This window comes from Trematomus bernacchii, unplaced genomic scaffold (assembly GCF_902827165.1).
Source record: "Trematomus bernacchii unplaced genomic scaffold, fTreBer1.1, whole genome shotgun sequence".
NCBI lineage: Eukaryota > Metazoa > Chordata > Actinopteri > Perciformes > Nototheniidae > Trematomus > Trematomus bernacchii.
The window spans coordinates 6317438-6340160 of record NW_022988066.1 but is presented as its reverse complement, the minus strand read 5'-3'; the positions used below and the strand labels follow the sequence as shown (position 1 = coordinate 6340160).

General features: G+C 41.4%; 1 protein-coding gene across 2 annotated transcripts in view; it reads right to left on the bottom strand.

The window, feature by feature from the left end:
• doc2d (double C2-like domains, delta) overlaps window positions 1-22723 on the bottom strand; it is a 58524-nt gene that overhangs the window by 26306 nt on the left and 9495 nt on the right. The window contains exons 1-4 of one of the 2 annotated variants that reach the window (XM_034120387.1): window positions 5379-5547; window positions 2471-2870; window positions 1966-2045; window positions 1342-1416 (exon numbers count right to left, since the gene is read on the bottom strand). In XM_034120387.1, the coding sequence (XP_033976278.1) occupies window positions 1342-1416; window positions 1966-2045; window positions 2471-2852 (537 nt within the window). In that variant the 5' untranslated portion in view covers window positions 2853-2870; window positions 5379-5547. Of the gene's footprint in view, window positions 1-1341; window positions 1417-1965; window positions 2046-2470; window positions 2871-5378; window positions 5548-22723 lie in introns of those variants that run through there. The other variant, XM_034120388.1, reaches the window with a different exon arrangement.

Here is a 22723-nt window from a genome sequence, read left to right as displayed (position 1 = left end):
ACGGATCAAGGCAGCGTCTCTGTGTGACTGTGACTAAAGACTTAGCATGTGTTTGCATACAGGCAAGGTTATGCGCCGCATGGGTTGCAGTGTGTGTTTCACATCACAAGACAGCATGCTGGACTGCATTCTGGATAAAGAGCATGGGCTGGAGGATGAGTGAGAGAGAAAGGAGGAAAACGAGTGGGGCAGAGAAGACAAATGTCTCTGCTATGTTGACAAGTGAATTCTTCAGCAGACACCGAAACCTTTTGTGTTCTGGATTACTCACTCACTGCAACGTTTACATGCCTCGTCTGAATGTGGACGATGAGTAGGTGTGTGAGTGTGTGTACTTTTCAAGTGACGTGGCCCCCGTCTGGTGGGTATTTAACAACTGGCTGTTCATGGGTACTTACCTACTCATTGACGCTTTCCCTGCGCCCCCCACCACCGCCACTAGCTCCACCTCCCCTCTTCCCCCATCTACGTTCGTCTGTTGACGTGAGCCGTGTAACAATCCTCCCTGTTTCCATGACAACCACCTGCTGCTGTCCTCCCCTCATCTGTCTCTCCCTCCCTCTCTCTCTACTTTTTCTCTCTCTCAGTTGTCTCCATTCTCTCCACACACTGTTGGTATTTCAAGGTCAAAGAGGGTCACAGCCAGATTGTGAGATATAGACAGAGATAGGGGCGGAAAGTGGGGGAAAGCAGAGCGATAACAACGGGAATGAAGACAGACAGAGGAAGGCTGGAGGAAAAAGAATCCCCCAGACATTGTTATTGTTAGCACCTAAGACCTCAGACAGTTGCCCTATGTTACCTCTGCTTCCTCCCGCACTTATCATAACCTCATTTTGTGTCAACCTTGAGCCAAAATGGCCGACAACAGGTTGCATTCTGCCTTAGCTGGGGGGTTGCTGTTGTTGCAAGCCTTATCTTTCCTGCCGCTTGAGCTGAAAACAAGACAAGAGCGGTGCAGCAGACCAGAAGGTTTTTGTGCTCGATAAAGCAGAGCATTGGACGAGCCACATTAAGCGGTAACGAACGCAAAGGCTCTCCGCTCAACGGCTTGACCAACACATTAAATTAGCCCGCTGCCATGTTATGTTTTAGCATTTTGACCTTTTCATGGCATCTGAATCAATAAGGGAGGTTATTATTCTCAAAATAGTAAATAGTTTTGTTTTTTTGTTATGTTCTGTTGAATAATGTATGGAGTGTTTTCTATTTTCAGTTTTTTCTTTTGTCAGCATTTCTTGTGGGATGTGGGACTTTCCTGTGGGAGTGTCTCTGTCTGGGGCAGCACCTTGTGGTAGCATGTTACGTTAATTGCCACTGAGGCAAGGTTGGAGCATTGACCTTGCTAGCCCCGGGGAGAAGATGAAGCTTGACGTATGGATCAGCCAGTCCATTGGAGTCCATGGCTTTCAGTCCCTGTGAACACAAGCAGACACACACACACACAGCAGTGTCAAAGGTAACGTCATCATGCCCTGAAACACTTCATATAACTGACAGGGTGAGAAAAAGACAGCGGATATGACGGACCACTTCTACAGCAGCTACATCTCATTAGTGCTTCTGGGTGTTTTTTTCACTGCCTCTATTTTCTACCAACCTTGACTCTTTTGTGTTGTCCTAAAGGAAAGCAGTCTGTAAAATTGACATAATTAACATCATGTGACAAGTGCACAATATGTAATACAAAGCGTGTCGTGGTACAATGGCAAAACCAAATGTGTCTGCAACAGCAACATAACCCAGCGATTCATAGTTCAAAAAGGTGATTCAGTACTGACTTGACAAGCTGCTGAGAGAGTGTGTCAAACACGCTATTTTCAAAAGGTTGAGAGAAAGCAGTCTGACATGTTGTGCAAACGTGAAAGGATTACAGCAGTTTTCATTTGGACTTCAACGAGAATTATGCAACCAAACAGAAACAGAAGTGTGTTGACACAAAGAAGATATTGAAATAGTGTGTACCTTTGCCTTGTTAATAGTACAATGTAGACAGTTGTTCTCTTGATCAAAGAGCAGGGTGAACTCCAATGTTCCCAGGTAGGCTGAAAAGAACACAAACCATAGCAATTACAGCCAGGAAAGGAACGGAAACACACAAAAGCTCTGAGTCATATTTGTAGCAGATGGCCTCTTAAAAACATTATGCTGCCTGATATGAATTAATCTGTCCTGTTTGATTACCGTTTCAGAAGAGCAGAAACTTTCTCTGCCGTTGTCCCACTGTTGCTACATGGTCTAATAAATCCATAAAGTGGGAGTGACTAATACTTGGAAAAATGCTTGACTCCACAATTACTCTGAAAACATATGTTGTGCTTCTGAGGAAAATGCAAAAACTCATCTCCTCTTCAAGACTGGCCTTTCTGCTATATTGCCTTGTAATCTTCACATGAATAAATACAAATACACACTAGTATTGATAACGTCTTTTTCACAATTGAATTTGTTCCCCCTTATCAGAACTCACTGTCTTCATCATCAGAGTCCACTGTCTCCTCCCTGTCTCCATTGTTGTCCAACCTCCTCTCCCCATCCTTGAATCCTACGCCCATATCCCCGTTGAAAGTCTCCTCTTTTAGGATCTTTTTCTCCCTCGGAGGCGGCGGCGTGCAGGGGTAGTCGTGGAAACGTGGGAAGAAGTCTGAGATCTGTGGGATGGGGAGGATGGGGCCCGGGCACACGTTGATGGCAAAGTGCTCCTGCATAGAGATCTTGACCGGTGAGGGAGGGGGCGGACCAGTGTGGTGGGGTGTCGCTGAGGGGGAGGTGGCAGATGAGGGAGGGGTGGAGGAAGCGGGGAGGGCCAAGTGGGAGGTGGAGGGGAGCGGTGGGGGTTTGGAGACGCTCATGTGCACTGTCGAAGGGGACTGTGAGATGAAAATGAAGATAGAAGGAACATAATGAGTTGAGAAACACAAAAGGAGTAACAGCAGGGATCTTAGCAGAGGCTCAGAAGAGAGAAACTAAATAACAGTCATTTCCTCCGCCTCCAATGACTGTCCTACTTTCTAAGTCTCCACTTTCTGTGACTTCGCCCAGCAGCACCAGAGGTCACTTCATTTTCAAGGCAATATTGAAAATCCCAGCACATCCAAAACATCCTAGAGAAAAACGTTTCTATTTCCAACCATTGATGCAAACCTGTCTTCTCAACAGCCAAAATAGAAACTGCCAGAACCTTTAGCACCTCAAGTGTGACTCACACATTGTGTCAGCACACCAAGTCTGTGCTCTGAATTAATTTTCAAATGTAGAGCTGTAAAGTATGAACAAGTGATGTCACTTATGTATCTGCACTTCACTCTAATCCCTCCCTTATCTCTCTCGTTTACTCCTCTCTCGCTCATCTGCAAGTCCCCTAAGCAATATTTACATAATACTTTTTGAAGCCTTTCTCAATCCCTAACATACAGCATTTGTCACTTAATGAAGCATACTAACTGTTGCCAAAGCTCAACTTCGCTAAATTAAATGCTATCATTTCCTATTTCCCTCACGGTGATTAGCAGAGACTGAAAACATATTTTCTCTTCCTGCCGTGCTCTTTATTATTTAAAGAGATGGTTTGATTTCAGTGATCACAGAGATAAACTCTGTTTTCTTTTTTAATACTGACTCTGACTCTGACTCAACTGTTATAGACCAAAAGCACTAAAGAACAAAAAATAATATGGTCTTTATCTAAAACATACTATCACTGCTGTGTGACGACTACTCATTCGGGGCATTGTATGAATGTCCATTGCCAGCCCCCTATATATTGCATATGTCCATCACGTCACTACTGTTTAGTGTCAAAATGTGACCTCTGTCACTTGATGTGTGGGTATTTTATCTGTGTTTAGCACATTGTCATGATTTTCCAGGTGTTTTCTTCCACCCATAATAAAATAAGACTGCTCTTTTAGTAGACTGATGCATCTGTTTCGGTTGTGTGAGCACAAATAAAAAGCCTGTTTGAAATGTTTTTCATCCAGTTGCTTTGAAAATGCACATATCAAAGTAGGGATTAAAGGGCTACAACTCAAGTAGCAACCTCTGTGTGTAAAACGTGAAGCCAATGCTGAAGGGGCTTAAACTTGCAGTCTTTCGAATGGCCAGCAGAGGACGACTCCACTGGTTGTAAAAATATATCAGATTGAATAGAAGTCTACGAGAAAATGACCCGACTTTTCAATAGATTTTTTAACTCAGTAAACATTTTCCTTATGAGTTGATGAGTTCAATAGCTTGTTTCGAGCCCTCTTCAATATAGCATGATTAAGAGCATAATAAACAATAAAGCAGCATTTGCCTTAGGGCGGGGCTACATTGTGATTGACAGGCCACCACCACAACATTGTTTCCTCCAGGTGTTGACACTGTTAAGTCTGTCTAAGAGCTTCACACTTTTACTAAGTGTTCAGTTCTATCTCTTCTTTTTTTATATATACAGTAAATTCTCTTCTAGATAATAAAACATCAGCACAACAAAAACAAATCTAGTTCCGAGAGCCAAAGCTGAATGTTTTGAAAATGCTTCTTTTGCTGGTAATGCTTGAAAAGCAGCAACTCTTATTTTTGTATATATTTTTTTTTGCGGGGAAAATGGCTTTTGCTCATTATAAAGTAAGATGTTCTGCAGATAAACTACTGAATTATTTGTTTCAGCTCTAGTTAACGTCTACCTGGGGCATCTACCCTTTCTGGTCATTTGTGTAGATTATCTTCTTTGTCCTGTATGTTGTCATTTACATATGCATGTTGCACATAGGTTAGCATATGCTTTTGGATTGAGATCAGTTGTATGCAGGAACCATGCAAAATTCAAAAACATAACAAGGCAGGTAGTGAGGTGATTCCTCCGTAGTGTGGTCGACAATACTGATATTTGTTTGATGTGTTTACATCAGCATTTAACGCACCTCCAGTGCATCATAAAACATATTTACTATCTCTTCTGACATGCACTGAAATACATGTTTACATACTGAACACACTGAAGCTTTTGTTGATCAAGGCAGCACAACCCTCCACCTTCAAACAGAACAAGATTTACCTCAGTTGTAAACTGCACATCCCTCCTTCCTCAGTATACTTAGTTACAGCACTTACGTAGAGTCTCTCAGACACACGAGTTAAGACCATACACACATGCACTCACACACAGAGAGACCCCAAAATGCCTGTTCACATATTCAATACCTAGTCCCTCATACTGCTTCTTATGTAACAACACCCTAATTCATTGCTTGGGTACCCACATTCAAATGACTTAAAGGATGTTGCTTTCAAACTCCATCGCTCTCAACCTTCTTACATACAGAGACATGCACATGCAAGCACATGTGCGCACACACACTCTCACATTCACACAGCCAGCCACAAATACGTACCCAGGGACAGTCTTCATCTGTGCCAGCACTCCATCTTGCCTGCGCTCACGTCCTCTGTCTCTCACACACTGGAGCATGCAGACCAGCTTTGAGCCAATATATCCCTCTGTACTCTCTCTCCCCCTTTCTCTCATTCTCTCCCTGTCTCTTCTTCTGCTCTCCTCCTCTCCTCTCCTCTGTCCCTCCCTCTATTTTCCTTCCCCTGTAGTTGTGACGTATCTGGTTAAAAACCCTGTCAGCCCTTTGCGGCATGTGCATATAGTGCTGTCACCTACTTTCTCAGTAGTGGGAAGATTTAAGGAAAGCCTGGGAAGAATGTGGCGTGTGTGTGTGTGTGTTTTGATGGTGTAAGGGGGGTGGGTTTCATAGAGAGACAAAGTGAAAGACAGTCAAGCAAAGCAAGACACAGAGACAGATGAGGAGACAAACCGACATCATTCAGACACACAGAGAAACGCACAGCAACGCATTAGTAAAAAAACACACAGAAGACATATAGTGCACATATAGTAGAAGGAAAGGAAAATGGGATACAAAATACACTGTCAGATACTTTGGCTATGACTATGGCCGATATCAGCCAGGCTCTCTCTCTGTGTGTGTGTGTGTGTGTGTGTGTGTGTGTGTGTGTGTGTGTGTGTGTGTGTGTGTGTGTGTGTGTGTGTGTGTGTGTGTGTGTGTGTGTGTGTGTGTGTGTGTGTGTGTGTGTGTGTGTGTGTGTGTGTGTGTGTGTGTGTGTGTGTGTAGTGGTTGACTACCTGCCACAATAAGAAAATGAATCAAAGACGACAATACATCAATAACAGTGGACTTGTGCAGGGTGACACTGCAGTAAATTACTATGGACACATCAATGTGGATGTATTGGATGAATAGGAAGAATAAGGGAATGAAAGCATGTGTGTGAGAATGTAAAAGGTACATTTAATTTGTAGACTTCAATACTTATTTTATGTCAAGTGCTTACAAATGTATGGAGCTCCACAAGGGAGGAGGATGTCTCACAAAAAAGTAAAATTAAAAAACAAAAACAGATAAACAATTAGGGCAATGCACTTCCTTCAGTTCGGCACCACTGGAACAACCGATTTGGACGTTTGGTGGGAAGGTTGAGCTCACAACGAGGGGAGAGGTTCATAACATTTAATTAGGGATTGCCTTTAAAAAAATAATAATAATAATAATATTAGTCAAGAATTTACTAGCTAACATATCCCACTGTCTCCTCCCGCAATGTAGACAGTTAGGGTGGGAAAGCATGATGGCTGTTAGTTCGGTTAGCTAGCCAATTCTTGTCTCATTGATTGTCAGACAAACAGTACATTCATCGGCTATTTTTCAGGCTACTGATCATAGGGATCCTCAATGAAAAACGGAAACTGGAAGATTTTGCAAAAACATTTTTCTTTTGTCAACTCTCGCCAACTTTAAGTTAAATCGCTCTGCAGTTAACTCATATACTGTAATGTAACATTTTTTTTTTAAATGCTTGATTTTGTCATGTTCATCAATATACATTTTTTGGAAGGAAATGTCTCTTTTAATACTTGTTATTATCAATATTTCGCTTCATATATTCCATTTTTCTGACCTTATTAACTGCAATCACTTTGTCACATAACAGGACAGCTTCTTTGATTACACCAAATGCCAAAATGGCAACATAACATTTAGTTGACGCATCACTGGTTGGAACCCCATCAGAGCCCTAATTGATAACTATGTTATTTTTCATGGTTGATAATTGACAAATGACCAAAGCCTAGTCAATTAAATTAATGTTCGGATGGAGGAAGAAGTGGATGCAATTGCTCGTCCATTTGTAAACACTGATTTACTTTGGGCATCTCATCAGCATCACCTCATCAATATTGCGTTAACAGACCATTAAACTGTATATTCATTAATCTGAAAAAGAACATGAAGGGTAAGCGAGTTGACATTAGATAAATGAAAGCTTAGTCTCCCGATGCCAAACTATCTATCTATCTATAAATAGGTGCTTTAGATGAAACACATGCTTTAAGTGGCTTGAAATGAATGCAGAAGTGCTCTTGATTCTGATTACGTCTATTGGTCTTCATGCTGTTGGTTTCCAGGGAGCTGCTTTTTCCTCTGGAGAAAACTAAAAAAAGCAAACGTGTGCAACTGTGCATAGGTGAGGGCTTACTCCATCCACATCAGCATCAGTTATCAGACAGCAGCAGAGCGCTCACAGCTGACCCCCATAACTCTCAGACGCTCTCCATGAGGCTGGGCAGTGGGCCCCCTACAGGGCTCTTACTGCACACTCAACACGTAAGAGTCAAGGGGGATTTACACAGAATTACAGTTTTCTCATGTTCTTTTGCAGGCTTGGTTAAACAAAATACAAAAAATCAAATACTCCTAGTGTCGACTTAACAAGATCAGTGGCAGAGTTATCCCACTTGTTTCTTAGTTCTTTTGCCAGTTTGGTACCATAGAAAAAAAGAGAGCAAAATAAAAAGATTTTAGTTATAGGTTTGGTTTGTTAAAGTTGTTAGTGGGGGCCAATTTCTAGATCTTCAAATAACTATTCAAATAAAACAAATGTAACTATGGAGCTATACCTCGTAAAAAAAAATCAATAATCAATCAAAATTATTATTTTAATAATTGCAATGATTCTACCCATAAGCACCAGGGACAACATCAATACTTGGAACTACCTTGTAATAAAATAAATAATCCTAGACATGTAAAAAACAACATACGATATATCAGTTGATATTTTGGGTGACCTTTTATGAGCGGTGGAGCAGGCACTGGAGGTAAACAAAGTGTTGTGAAGATTTAATCACAGCACATGGGAAAGTAAAGTATGCCAATCAAAAACCCAAGATCAATATTATTGAATCCTTTCCATTCACACACTGTTTGTGTTTGAATAATATCGAACCCAAACAGCTGCAAGCCACGCTTCTTCATTCGATGAAAATTTTTACATGTTTTTTTTTTTCATTACATTGAAACCTAACTTACACGCGGTGATGGTGTCCATCAAATGCCACACTCAGTATTAACTGAATGGAACATCATAACCACAGATTGACAATAAGTGCGAGAGGTAATGAGTACATTCGACAGGCACAAGGCTTTAATTGACACTGCTTTCTGTTCACAGTGACACCAAACCACATAGATTTGTCTGGTATAGCGTGTCAAGGCCGGTTTGGATGATATAACGCAATCAATTGTGTTTGAAAAATGAAGCCTGGACAATGGCCCAGCAGTATTGATCTTTTCTCAGGGGTAAACATTAGGCAACCTGTCAGAAGGATTTTTAACACAGTGGCATGGCCCATGAGCTGACAAAAGAGAAAAATAGACGGAAGCATCTGATGAAAGAAACGGATGTGACATCTGAAACAGTGACGTCTGATGATGAAGAGGTACAGATGGTGGCAGGTTAATTCAAGGTATTATCACTGCAATGCTTACAACAGAAAATCACAAACCGTACCTTAACGACAAATAACAGAAAGTCTAAGAAAAAGCATAATCTAACCGAATAAAACATCCGTACGTTCCTCAGCTTCCGTTTCAGTATGATGAAAGCATTCGTGTGGCTTATGAGTATAACATAAATAATAAACATCTCGACAGAGAGAGAGAGAGAGAAGGAGGGAGAGGGAACAGCCAATTTGTGGAGGAGCATTCATCCAGTCCTGCTGCATGGTGAGATAATCTCCTCCCATTACTACAGCACAAAGCAGTGCAGGTTTTCCATTAAGTGTACTACCACAGCCTCCCCAGCCTCTCAGCCAGCCATTAGCTCTGAGATTAAATAAACCTCTATTTACATACTGTAGCCCTACAGCAACTGCATGGTGAATTCAGCATTTGGCATCACCCGGGACGGGGCAATTGCATAAATATTCTGATAGAGATCAAAGGAACGGCTCATCCTACCCTACACTCGTCCTTGAAAGTATGTGAAGACAGATCTTGAATTCCTGAGTCTTTTACAAAGTGCAATGCTGAATGTGTGCTGTTCAGAGCATGCTGAAGTGTGACTGAAACTACATCTCATATATATAATAACCTTGGTGTTTGTTTTGACCTCCAGTATATTGTCAAAATGGTACCAATTGTTAATCTCAACTGGTTATATTTACATAACAGTATTAAAGGGTTTTGTCTAAACCGGGTAACTGCACCCTATTACTTTCGGCGTGCGCCTTCATACCAGAATGTCGATTTTCCCCATAAAAGGTTAAAGTGATGCCAGAAAATAATTTTCCATTAATTCGTTAATACTCCAAAAATATGAAAATCTTAGATGGCATAGACATATTTGTTTTTACGGAGCTCCGAAGTTGAGTTGTTGTTTACGTCCGTGGCACCATCTTCTATACGGGGGTCATGTTATCGCGAGAATTGATATATCCTATACACAAAATCAGCGCCATCATACTATATCTTTCTAGGAAAACAACTGGTAGTGGATAGGAACAGACATTTTATTTTTGCAGACTTTGGAAATGTAGCCAAAATGTGCAATACATTTACAAAAAGAAGTTGGACCTACTCTTGGAATAATCAGCTTGTGTTGAAATATAATTAGTGAAAAATAGTTTCAGGTGAGAATCACTGCTGCCATCCACAAGCTAGGCTTATTAGCTTCCCCTTTCCGAGCGGGATACAAAATTAAACATTCAATGGTTATTCCCAAATGTTCAATGTTGCAAAAGAACAGACTACCTAAACCACAAACAATATGCAAGAAGCTCGCTGAAAAAGGCGATCTTGTATCGACAATTATAGAATATAGTTTGACGTACCCTAAGGCTTTCTCAATGCTACAGTAGCTCTAAAACGTCAGTTGTTGCCACTGGAAACACCTACCCTTAAACTAAGATGCTAATGTGATCAAAAACGATGTCTTATCCTTTAGAACAAAATAAAAACTAGCTGTAGAACCATTAGCTTAGAGCTCATATTCACTTCTACAAAGAAAGCGAAGAAATCAGACTTCACTTTGACTTCCAAGACAGAAATTGTGGCCACAAGTGGTAACTGCAGGATAATGGCACACTGAATCTCCACTCATGTCCCAATCTTCTCTTGAGTTAGTTGCTTAAAACACATCATCATTATGCCACCTGCCTGATAAAACCATTAAAATGCTTACTGTGAAAACAAAGGTAGCACAAGTAGAGAGGTGACATAAATGTGATGTCAGTAACACGATACCTAGCCACTTTAGGATAATATCAGTACATGTTAAACTGTAGCATCACAAGTCGTGAGCAAGGCACATGTTGGGATGTTATTGCTTATGAATTGAGCTTTCCATCTGAGAAAGAACGTGTCATTTCCTCCTTTCTTTTCAAAAGTTAAATGCGTCTTAAGCTGGAGCTATAATATCTTTCTCAAGGAGAGCAAGATGTGAATGATGCTAATTTTCCTTGAATGTCTGACAAATTATTTGAGTGACATTTCAATTCAAAAGAGACATCGTTATGAGACACTCATCTCTTCTCAACATCTCATAGGAAATTGGATAATTTCAATAGGCAGTGGGATGCTGGCGAGTGCATTTTTAAACAGGTGGCTGGTTGTTGGTGTTCCCCCGGGGTGGAAATGGGTGTCACAGGTGCTGTTTGCGCTCCACGTCACTCTGCTTCGGGGGGGAATCGGTGGTCGTGTTGGCAGAGAGTGCAGTTCTGTCAAGGTGCATTATTCTTTTCGCCCAGCACAACGTCCCCGTCTCCAGCCGCACAGGTCTTGGTCTCACACGAGAATCTAGCTCCGGCTGTCCTTCTGTCTTTCACCACCATCATCATCTAGCAACAACACCACCTTCCCCTCATCTTATCTTCCTCTCTTTCTTCCCCCTCTGATGGCTGATCTGACACAGACATATCCCATTAACCCTACCTGTGATGTGTGCTTAACTCTGACAAGCAGGGGTTGCACACAAAAAAGATCAGACGTGGGTTTTAAAATAAAATCCAAATTCAAACACAATGTCGCTGAACACGTTGACTTTTTCTAATGTTTTCTGACAGGCCCAGGCCCAACGAATGACCCCTGTCAAATAAAATGACGGAGAGACTGAATGATATCCCCTCAGGTTAAATGTGGTATTTTATTCTTTGTTTATATCTCCTCCTGCTCTTTTTTAGGTCATTCTTAGATTTGTCTCAATTCTATTTTCAAATAAAAACGTACCACCTGGGTTTGAGTTAGGAACATACTCGTGATGTCCAGGGTCACCTTATTTTTTGTTTATCTCCCATGAGATTGAATCACCTTCTTGAAGCTGATCTCCAACCAGCCTGCTGTTACATCTCCTAAGCAAAGCTCAGCACTAACACAGCCCCATTATTCGCCACTGACCCAATTAGATCCTGCATGTATCCTGTGATGTATATTTCTCTCTCTCCTCTCATTCCCTTGTTCACCCTTTCCCTGTTTTTCCACTGTAACTTTTGATGAATGGCTTTGCTTCTTAAGACAAATGACAGCCCTATGATTAATTGTGTGTGCTCTTTCACTATTTCGCCTCGTCACATATTTTTTTCCATTTAAAATGTTGTTTCTCACACCGTGTTACTAGAAATCTTCTACCTAGGTTTGCCCTATCAGCATGTTCCTATAAATAAAAGAAGGGGGGAGCGGAGAGAGGGGTGGAGGGGAGTGTGGCCCAGAGGCAGGGCAGTGGGCATGTGCGAAATGGATGGAGAGGAAAGGTGGGAGACGAGCCAACTGCTCCCGATCAGGAGTGTGAAGGTGACTGCAGTGAAGAAAGCAGAAAGATAGTGCAAATGTTAAAAGAAAAATAGATGAGTAGGGAGATAATGAATCAAGATAGATAAGAGCAGAAAGCAACCATATGAGGATGTCGAAATAATTCCCACAGCAAAAGAAAAGGACATCCGTAAAGAAACCCTCATATCCCAGAGTCCTTTAATCATTTGAAGAGAAATGTCTACTATCAAACAATAAAAGGAGCTTAAATGGACTACACGACAGGGGGGTAGGGGAACAGCAGAGCAGAAGATGAAGAAATAAAACGTAATGAAATAGCAGCGATTGTAGCGAGGTGCAGCCGCTGCCCTGTGGCAGGTCGCTGGGCCGTGCTTAATGAGGCAACAGTGCAGGCAATTAGTTCCTGATATGGCATTATCGGTCACCAATAAGTGAACACATCATTAACCATTCAATCCTCCCTTAGTCTCTCATCTTTCCTTTCGTATATTCTGAACATGCATATGTTTTAAACACGGGTCTTTAAATGAATGAACATAAAGCATGCTTTACAAAGCTTAGTTTCATTTTTTTAATCAGGCCCCACACATCATTAACTTTAACTGTCTGAAGAAAATACATTTATATACTGCTTGATTGCAACGGCAAATATGTTTTAAAGAAGAACGCATTGTTATTATAATCAACATTATTAGGAAACATTGTGCTAAGTCTGGCATTTATCAGCTAAATAGTGAATCAGCTAATGTGCCTAACTAAAAGATCGCTAATCCGACATATCTGATTGAGTGTGGCCAAGACAGCATTCTTAAATATTGGCCTGAATAGGTTTTTTTTTTAGGGAATTGTGTTGTGGGTCATCCTATTTGTCATCGTATCTTATTTAGGCACGTGTGGCGCAGTGGATAGAGCATTGGTGTTCGGATCAAGGGAGCACAGGTTCAAACCCCGCTGCAGTCAGCATGTCGTTGTGTCCCTGGGCAAGACACTTCACCCCAAATTGCTCCTGTGGGGATTGCCCACAGTATTGAGTATGTAAGTCGCTTTGGATAAAAGTGTCTAACAAGTAACATGTAATGTAATTTATTGGAGGACATCAGGTTCCTTTTTAATAGGAAGTGTATCCTACAGAGTGTTGCATCATGTGTTGTTTTTAGCCTTATTGTTGCTACACTGTTTTGTAGCAACAAAACAAAAAAGTCCTAATTGTTTCTTTTGTCCAGTATAATCTTACCAAAGTGTTTCTGCAGGACTCAGGATGCTTACCCTGTTGCTAAGTCCTGCACTAAGAACAAATTAGTAATAAGTTAATGGAATTTGGAGTTGGCAAAAAGGCCCCTTCTATCGCTGGATCTGCAGAACGGCCTTACAAAGCATTTGCAAGATTTAGCCTCATGCTGCTCTAAACAGCACAACTGTTTCCAGCCAATTCAAGCCAGGCTAATTAATTAGTAAAGTTTATTTCCACTCAAGTAAAACAATTCTAACGGTCTGTACTCTATTGGGAGCTGACTGGTGCATGAAATGCGACAACATTATTGCACTCCCATGTCTTTTTCTGTGGAGGTAAGGGGTGAAATAAGATTCCCATTCTTCAAAAAAAAGCAAAGCGCCAAATAAGGGCTTTGATTGGACGTGCTAAGCATATTTGAGCGTGGCGAGGGTCGGATAGCACAGGGGAATAGGCTCCCAAACAGTTTCCTACTGCAACTGGGCAAAGAACAGAGAGAGAGAGGGTGGAAGAAACAAAAACAAGCAGAGAGCATGAAGAAAGAGATTATGCCAAACCTGCAGTTTCTTATGAGCTCAACTAAGTTTACTGCTATACTTACTGAACCATCATCTACCTTTTTTGAAAATATAACTTTTAGGAGACCTGCAAATCATCCATGTAATTACATCATATTAGTTCTCACTTAAATGACAAGGCAGAGAAGATTTAGCGACTTTGATTTTTTTAAACATTTATGGCGAGATGTGACATTTACAAGAGTTATAGGTCATGCCGCAGGTTTGTTCAGTGAAGTGAGACAAAGTTAATTGAATGACCACTGCAGAGCAAAGCAAAATGCCAAAGAGAGGAACAACCGCGTTTGTATGGACAGTTGCACCTCTTTGATGGTAAGAGGGACTGAAGAGATCCCCTGTTGTTGCTTATATTGAACGAAACACTGATATCCAGACAATTCTGACCTTGTTCACAGGTTAAACCCAAGGTGTCTGTTTAGCAACAACACCGAGCATGTTCGAGACGTCAATGAAGAGTCTGGCGTTCAATAGGAAATGGCCCCAGGGACATGACATCCCTCTTCATCCTTTTCCTGACTTACCTAACAACAGAAGTCGATCTGTGAGCTCTGCCAGTTTTAAAACGCTCTGCGATGGAAGATACAAAGACAAAAATATTGTCTCACACACACACACACACACACACACACACACACACACACACACACACACACACACACACACACACACACACACACACACACACACACACACACACACACACACACACACACACACACACACACACACACACACACACACACACACACACACACACACACACACACACACACACACACACACACACACACACACACACACACACACCCCTAAAAAAAGTGAATCCACTGTCATTATACTGGTGACATTCAACATCTGATGCTCCATTAAGTTGACTCGGCACTTCAGGCTCAAATTGACGTCTACATTTTTCTTCATGTGTTAGTTAATTAACCTCTTGCACCGTTATTAAACCATCATACTTTCTCTCTGGTGGATTACTTATTTTTTCCACCTCGTATTGTCATATATGCAGTTTATATTCACCATATGCTTTCTCCAACACTACAGTCATATCCAATGACCATCCACAGATGATTTAATAGCTTCAACATTACTGCATATCATGTGCACATTTTCTGTGTAACAAATGTGTCATTTTTAACACTGTTTTACCATGCTCTGAATGACATTTGTCGATGTGTTGCGGTTTAACACCATTACATTCAGTGACGCATTGTTCAATATGTCTTACTGACTTTATTTATGAGGGAATCTCTGCCTGGCTGCCCTTGTTTCTGTCCTGTTTGCAACCAGTGAATGATGAGTAAGCTTAGTTTCAAGGCTGGATTCTTAGTTATTTGTAATAAACGTACACATGTCTGATAGTGTCTGCCAAACAATATTCTATAATGATAGACTCCCAGGTCATAAAAGGTTCAACGATTTTGCATCTTAAATATAACGTAATTTAAACAAAAAATAGATTAAATTTAAAGGGGACCTATCATGCAAAATGCACTTTTGTACGTCTTTTATACATGAATATGTGTCCCCGGTGTTCCAGGGAACTCACCAAGTGTCAGAAAACACAACCCTCTCTATTTTCCTCCATACCCAAATCTCTAAAAAAGGGGCTGCAACGGATCTGATAAAAACTGATCCAGATTTGAGCACTGTCCTGACGTCAGGACAGTGGCGCTACGGCTATTGGGCCAACTCCACCAATCAGGAGGAGACAGCCACGGCCATTGCCGTTCGAAAGCGCTGGAGACGCTGTAGTACATATGCCAGGCCTGTAGATGGTGCTGTTCTCACAGAATCTGCCCTTACAAACACAGAGCTAAAAATTGTCAAATTGAGCAAAATGAGGCATGGCTAAAATGCATGATCTGTTTGGTATTTTGAAAAAAAAAAAGTATAAATATGCCTTATATAGGTATGGTCCTACACTATATTATTCAAATATAGCATGATAGGTCCACTTTAAATTAAAATTAATCTACATTCATGTAGTCTTCCTCCTCACTATATCTGCAGTAAGCCAATAGCATTGCCCTTTTGTTCTTGAAGACAGAGGCAGCCAGTTACATCTCTAATCCAGCATATTTAGCTGGATAATCACCTTTCATTATATAATCCTCAGGTTAGGTAAGGCTTCCTGCAACAGATACATCCACATCACTCAACCCAGACAAACAAGGACAACGGAAGGTAAGCTTTTATCAAAAGGTGTATTTTTCTGTACTAATGATAACATCTTAAGTATCAGCTTGTTGAACACTGAAATGTTTAATAATTCAACACATCTGGAACTATGGTTTGTTTGAACTGAGCAAGCCTTGTACAGAGGCATCTCAAGAAAGCCAATAACGCTCCAATTAGACTGACAGACGTCTGTTCTCTGCTTTTTAATATTAGATTTTCTGGATCTCGAATAGATTTTGCTGTACAAGCCGACAGATGGCAAGCCCACTGTTTGTATTTGTTTTGGTTCAATATTTGTGCCCATGTTGCTTGTTACAATGCAATCAAATCAACAGAGATATTTAAACCAGCTCCACTGTGTGATTATCAGGCTGGCCTCCACAAAAACAAGGAGGAAGAGGTTGTAATTAGATTAGAATTATACCAAGCAGTAATAAGATGTAATAAGGAGATTGCTGAAAAATAAGAGACAGGAAAAGATGTCCGTGAATGTGAAAATATCTAATTTCAGAGCCGTGACATGAAATCTGTGCTGGGGGGGGGGGACTGAAGGGGGAGGCTGTGTGAGGCGGAGGAAGTGGAGGGGATGAGAGGTGTAAAGATAGGTGAAGATAAGATGGAGTGCCAGACTCAATTGCATTACTATTGGTTGTTTATGGATCAGAGACGTGCTGCTCTTTGGCCCACTGGGATTGATTGTCTTCTGACTAGACAGCATGCCAATATACAAATAAATACAAAACAAAAATAGAAAATAGATAAACAATGTTTAAAGAAGGGTGAAGCCTCACAACCAATCTGACTGCAGCTGCCGATGCTTCTCTACCTGGGACTTTGTCGTGTTATTTTGAATGTCAAACATGGAGGTTCATTTTGTGCCAATTTGCCCACCTGTTTGCCTATTAATTGGAAAGGTATCTGAAAAACAATGTGGCAGGAATTTAGATCATGTGCCAAGGAACAAGTATACTCTGTATATGTTTTAAAAAAGTTGTACTGTAGTCTTTGATAGTAACCACGTGAAAAAACAACAGCAGTTGTAGGTCTAAAACTACCTATGTTTCTCATCTCTTGACAAGTATCACGTCAATCGCTGTGTGTGTTTTATGTCACTACTAGATGCAGAACATTGTTTTCTCTTAGAATAAATAAGGATAAATAAATAAATAAAAATGGTGGGTCCTTGGTGGAGATATCTCTGAGTGCTTTCTATTTCTGTCTGTTGTGTCTCTGTGCGTATTGTATGTGGGCCATACAATGCATCTCACCGCCCTTCACTCTAGTGGCCCTTGTGAAATATATTTAGAAGATCCATTTAGTATTTAACCCCTAATGCTCCAGCCAGGCCCATTCAACGGCGACCGAGTGCAGCCCGCTCTTCATCATCATCTGTGGTAGTTGTTTTGTTTGTTTTAGCCCGGTCCACCTGGCCCTCCATTTCATTACTTCAATTAGCGTGATTAGGATCTAAAATTGCTTGTGTCGGCCCTGTGATTGACAGCAATTGGCCACTTAGGGAGGAAAGCTGCAGACACACAGTGATGCGCAATGGCTTGTGTAGTGAAACGTGCACGGGTACAGTCTGTGCGTGTGTTTGTTTACCCTGATGGGAGTTGTGCTCACTGAAGATGAAAGCAATTCTTCAGGCAAACAGACCACCGCTTTAGAAAGTCCAGATATCTCGCTATACCCACATGTATCAGTGTTTGCGGGAGCGGAAGGGACAGATGTGTGTATGCGTTTGTGAGAGGGTTTGTGTGTGCATACGTAAACATTAAGACGTTTAATGCAAAGCTGAATTTAATATCTGGTCTATGTACATGTATATAAATAAACCAATGCTACTCTATGGGCAACAAGTATATGTATGGTACCGAACATGCTATAAATAATGTCCAGAATTCCATGATTTTAATCACATCTGACATGACAATTCCTCCCTGCTCCACCCGTATAGCTTAACATGCTCCAAGCGTGTTGCAATCAGCATGTATCACATGCAGACTGATTGTGTGAAAGTACGACAGACAGGCAATCACTACTCAGTCATGGCACGTTGTGTTCGGCCCAGTGGGAGATGGGAATGCGTTTCGTTTGGCGGAGGCACATTTAACGGCCGGGCCTAATTTAGAGGACTGGCTGGTCTTTGTGTCTCTTCTCATTACGGCCCTCGCAGTTTACAAGGCCCTAAGTAGCGACCGCTGGAGCAAATCTTGGTATCTGTCTTGTCTCCGTCTTCACGGCATGCGAGATGGAGGGGTGAGGTGTTATGTTTATTGCGCATCAGTGCTGAGTACGGCCGTTTATCATCATGGAGTTGATAGCCATAGCCGCAGAGGTCCATGACAGAACATGAATCTGCCTATCAAACAGACAGCCATAAGCCTTTCCTCCTCTTCCTCTGCACATGGGATAGTCATTCATTCTTATTCTTTCTGCATCTTCCTCCAACTCACACTCCCACCTTTCCAAACACACCATTCCTCCTCTCCGCACCTTTGATCCATCATTTTAAGATGCCTACGCTCCTTTTACCCTTTGTGTATTTAATTTGTATTTTATTGCTTGGCACAGTGTGTCCTCATATAATCAATAATCTTTCTCTTGATTGGATTGAAGCCGTTCCTCCTCCCTCTCCCTCAGGACATAAGGCGCGTTCACACCAAGTACTTTTCCCACAGTAGTTCCTGAGAACTTTAGTTCATGAGAGTTCTTTTAGTTCTGACGAACTAAAGCAGATCGCGTTCACACCAAAATGAGTTCCTGGGGGTGGATTAGGCAAATGAGCCGCTGACGTCACTTATTCTTCTTCTGCTCAGGTTTTCCTGGCAGGCTGCAAACAACTTCACGGCGAGTACAGTAGGTGGCGGTATGCACCTTAAAGTTGCAATCCGCCAAAAAACCGAGAGAAGAAGAAAAAAAACTTCCGCTTCCGCTGGATGCTTCTGTTTACCTTCCGACCTCAGACACGGTATGGAGTTGACGTTTTGATGGTCGTGTTATACAGCTTCGTAACGGAGTTATTTAAGCCAATAACTCAGCCACAAATACAGATCGACCATTCAAATGCAATAGAAATGCTGAGTCGGAGGCGAAGGCGGTTAAGAAGCCTTAACAAAAGGATTAGATGACGAAATCACACGCGATGGACATGTTTCGCCGTTGTACAGCCGAGGATGATCACGCCCAAAGAACAGCAATGGTACGTTCATTAAATCACATTAATACTATCTAATGTAGGATTTATGGAGTTATGTAGGGCTAATTTGTGTCTTTGTATGTGTTCCCGATATGCGAATACTACGGAACTCTGGGTGAACAATAGAACGTCGGCCTGGTGGGAGGTGCTGCCAACATGTGCAGTGGATCGAAGATTTCCGAATGTCCAAGGGCTCTTTTCAACTCCTCTGTATTCGCCTGGAAGCAACGTTGTGGAGAGGCATCTGAACAGCATGGAAATTGTAAATTGACAATAAAGCTGATATTTTGAACAGTGCATTTGGTTCTCTTTTATTTACCAGTCAACAGACACAATTACAATAGTGCAGACACCTTAGTGCAAAGATTAAATGTCAGTATCAAAACAGTACTCATACTGTATATTTGTATATTAATGAGTATATTATGTTAAATGTGTGTTAAAGACAATGGGATGAGGTTGAAAGCTCTTTAAAAACGTTTGTATACATACATGTTAACATACATGTTAAGCATGCACACCTGAAGAACTACGTTACACACACACAGGTTAGTCTGTGTACCGCTGCACTGCTGCTGGTTTAAACAAAGACAGTCATGATGCTAGTGCCGTGCATGTAGGTTCTCTTTTATTTATCAGCAGCAGATCAATAAGTGTCAGTAGTATCAAAACAATATAATAACAGTGGCAATATATATATATATATATATATATATATATATATAAAAACAATAGGTAGGCTCAGCAACAGACACACCTTTGTGCAAAGTTAGGTGTCAGTATTAATAACAGTGGCATATATATATAATCACAATAATACAAAATTAACTGTCACAGGTGTAGGCAATTTGGGGTGAAGTGTCTTGCCCAGGGACACAACGACATCCTGACTGCAGTGGGGTTTGAACCTGTGCTCCCCTGATCCGAACACCAACGCACCAGACCACTGCACCACACGCCTCCCAACAAGTCATTGTACAGTTTATCAACGACAAGTTTTTCTTAATTTTTGTATTGAAGGCCTGTTGGATTTAATCAGCTCGCTTAGCACTGCCAGAAGCCCAGCCAGAAAGGTATTTTGTTGCTCCACCTCGATTCCTGGGCCTTGTGTGAATGCAGCAGCCGTTCGTCGTGCATCTCCTTGGCACGCAGGTCCTCATTCTCCTTGCTGACCATGGCACGGCGGGCCATCGCCATGATGGTGTCAAGGAAGCTGTCATCGCGTGCCCACTTTCCTAAGGTGAAATAAGCAAGATACAAGATCAGTTTAATCGCAACAACGAGACAACATTGTCCAAATCTGTCTCTGCAGGCACACAACAGGAGGAACACGGGGAACACCTTTGATTTGACTATTACCATTTTAAATGGTGAAGGCACTAGCAATTGGGGGATGGAGGGCTCTCAGGACATGATAGGGACAAATAGATACAAATTAAACGTTTTACAATTTTAATGCAAGCATTAATGATGCTATGAAGCTTTGAATGATTCATACCGTAATAGAATAAGCCACATAGTCTTTAAATAGCCTTAGACACTTGACAGTGACTTTATTTAAAAGTTATTTCTGTCTGTAATGCATCTTTGCACCACATTGACATGATAAGCTGCAACAATCACATTTAAATTAAATAAGTGGAGGTGGAGTGTGACTGTGTGTACGTACCATTTGACGATTGACCAGACGATGTGGACCCCATCTGCAAAGCAAAACAAGTTGATCTTACAAACACTTCCTAACATGTAAACAACGCTCTGTATGAACGTGTGAAGCAGAGTGTTAGCCCACCTTGGGGGAGCGTGTCTGGGGTAAGTTGACGGAGTGTTTCAGCCTTTTGACGGCCTCAGTGATGGCCTGGGTCTCCGTCTCGTCCAGAGCACAGCACAGGTTCTTCAGAGTCTGCACCACCCGCTCCACCGTCTTATACTGGGTGCTCTGAATATAGAGATACACGTTGGTCAGAGGTAGGAAGTAGCGGAGTACAAATACCTCGTTACTGTACTTAAGTACATTCCACTACTTATTTTTCTGATCACTTTTTACTTCTACTTCTTACATTTTGAACACAAATACCTGTACTTTCTACTTCTTACATTTTGAACACAAATACCTGTACTTTCTACTTCTTACATTTTCCAAACAGGCTGGTTACTTTAGTTTGAATGTGTGTTTGGTGGCGTGATCATTATTATTTAGAGTCATTGCGTGCCTATGGATTTGAACACGATCCGTGTATCCATCATTTCCTGGTCTTCTCTAAAGAAGAGGGACCAATGAAAACGTTGTCATGTTGCCGTTGTTCAGCATGGAAACATTCATTAGCTAACAATGACATTATTGTTCTATTAATATAAAGGGAGGTCAGGTACTCTTTAAAACAGCTGGTAGTTATGGGTACTTTTTACTTAAGTACATTTCAAAGCCCTCTTTACTTTTACTTAAGAAGTTTTACCAGAGTATTTCAAACACGAGTATCTGTACTTCTACTTGAGTAAAGGATGGAGGTGTGTGGCGCAGTGGATAAGTGCATTGGTGTTCGGATCAGGGGAGCACAGGTTCAAACCCCACTGCAGTCAGCATGTCGTTGTGTCCCTGAGACACTTCACCCCAAAGTGCTCCTGTGGGGATTGCCCACAGTATTGAGTATGTAAGCTTTGGATAAAAGCGTCTAACAAGTGACATGTAATGATTCAAAAAGCTTTTGAATATTGAATAACAAACCAATGTGGTTTACTTGTTATCCACAGTTTAGCTGCTAAATGTTTTTTAGCAATGCTTTTCTTTGTGCTCCACATATCTAAATGTATAAAGTGTGTTTTCACCTCCGTTCCCTCCTGTTTGCTGCAGTATGGCAGCAGCGGTCAGGATGGGATCCTCTGTGATCAGATAGTAGTCCTGATGGTGTCCGCTGACCGGGCGCAGGGTGTGGAGCTGCCTACTCTCAGCGGGGGGGAACTGAACGTGGAAACTGTGTTTCTCTGAGGGATCCTCCATGTAGTCTGAGAAGCCTTCTGAGGAAACAAGGTCAAACTATTTAGGATAATACAAGGAACAATGTTTAGGCAGTAAATAGAATTTCAATTACATTTCTACTTAAATGTGCAAAAATATTAGAACATCAGTCTTTGTGGCATGCAGGTAATCAACTGTTTAAGCTTTTACCATTAACATGTAGAATGAATGTTGCAAATTACTTGAAATTACTTCAACTACAATCTATTGTTTACCTCTATGCATTAGCCACAGAGGTAGCATTATGTCCAGCTAGCATGCTAATTGCTAACGTTATATTATCGTTTTATCCCGGAGGGGAAAACTAGTTTCTAATCCTGAGAGAAACACCTCACCTGAAACACACGATTAGTGCCATGAGTTAGTGAAGCAAATTACAGAACATTGCACACTTAT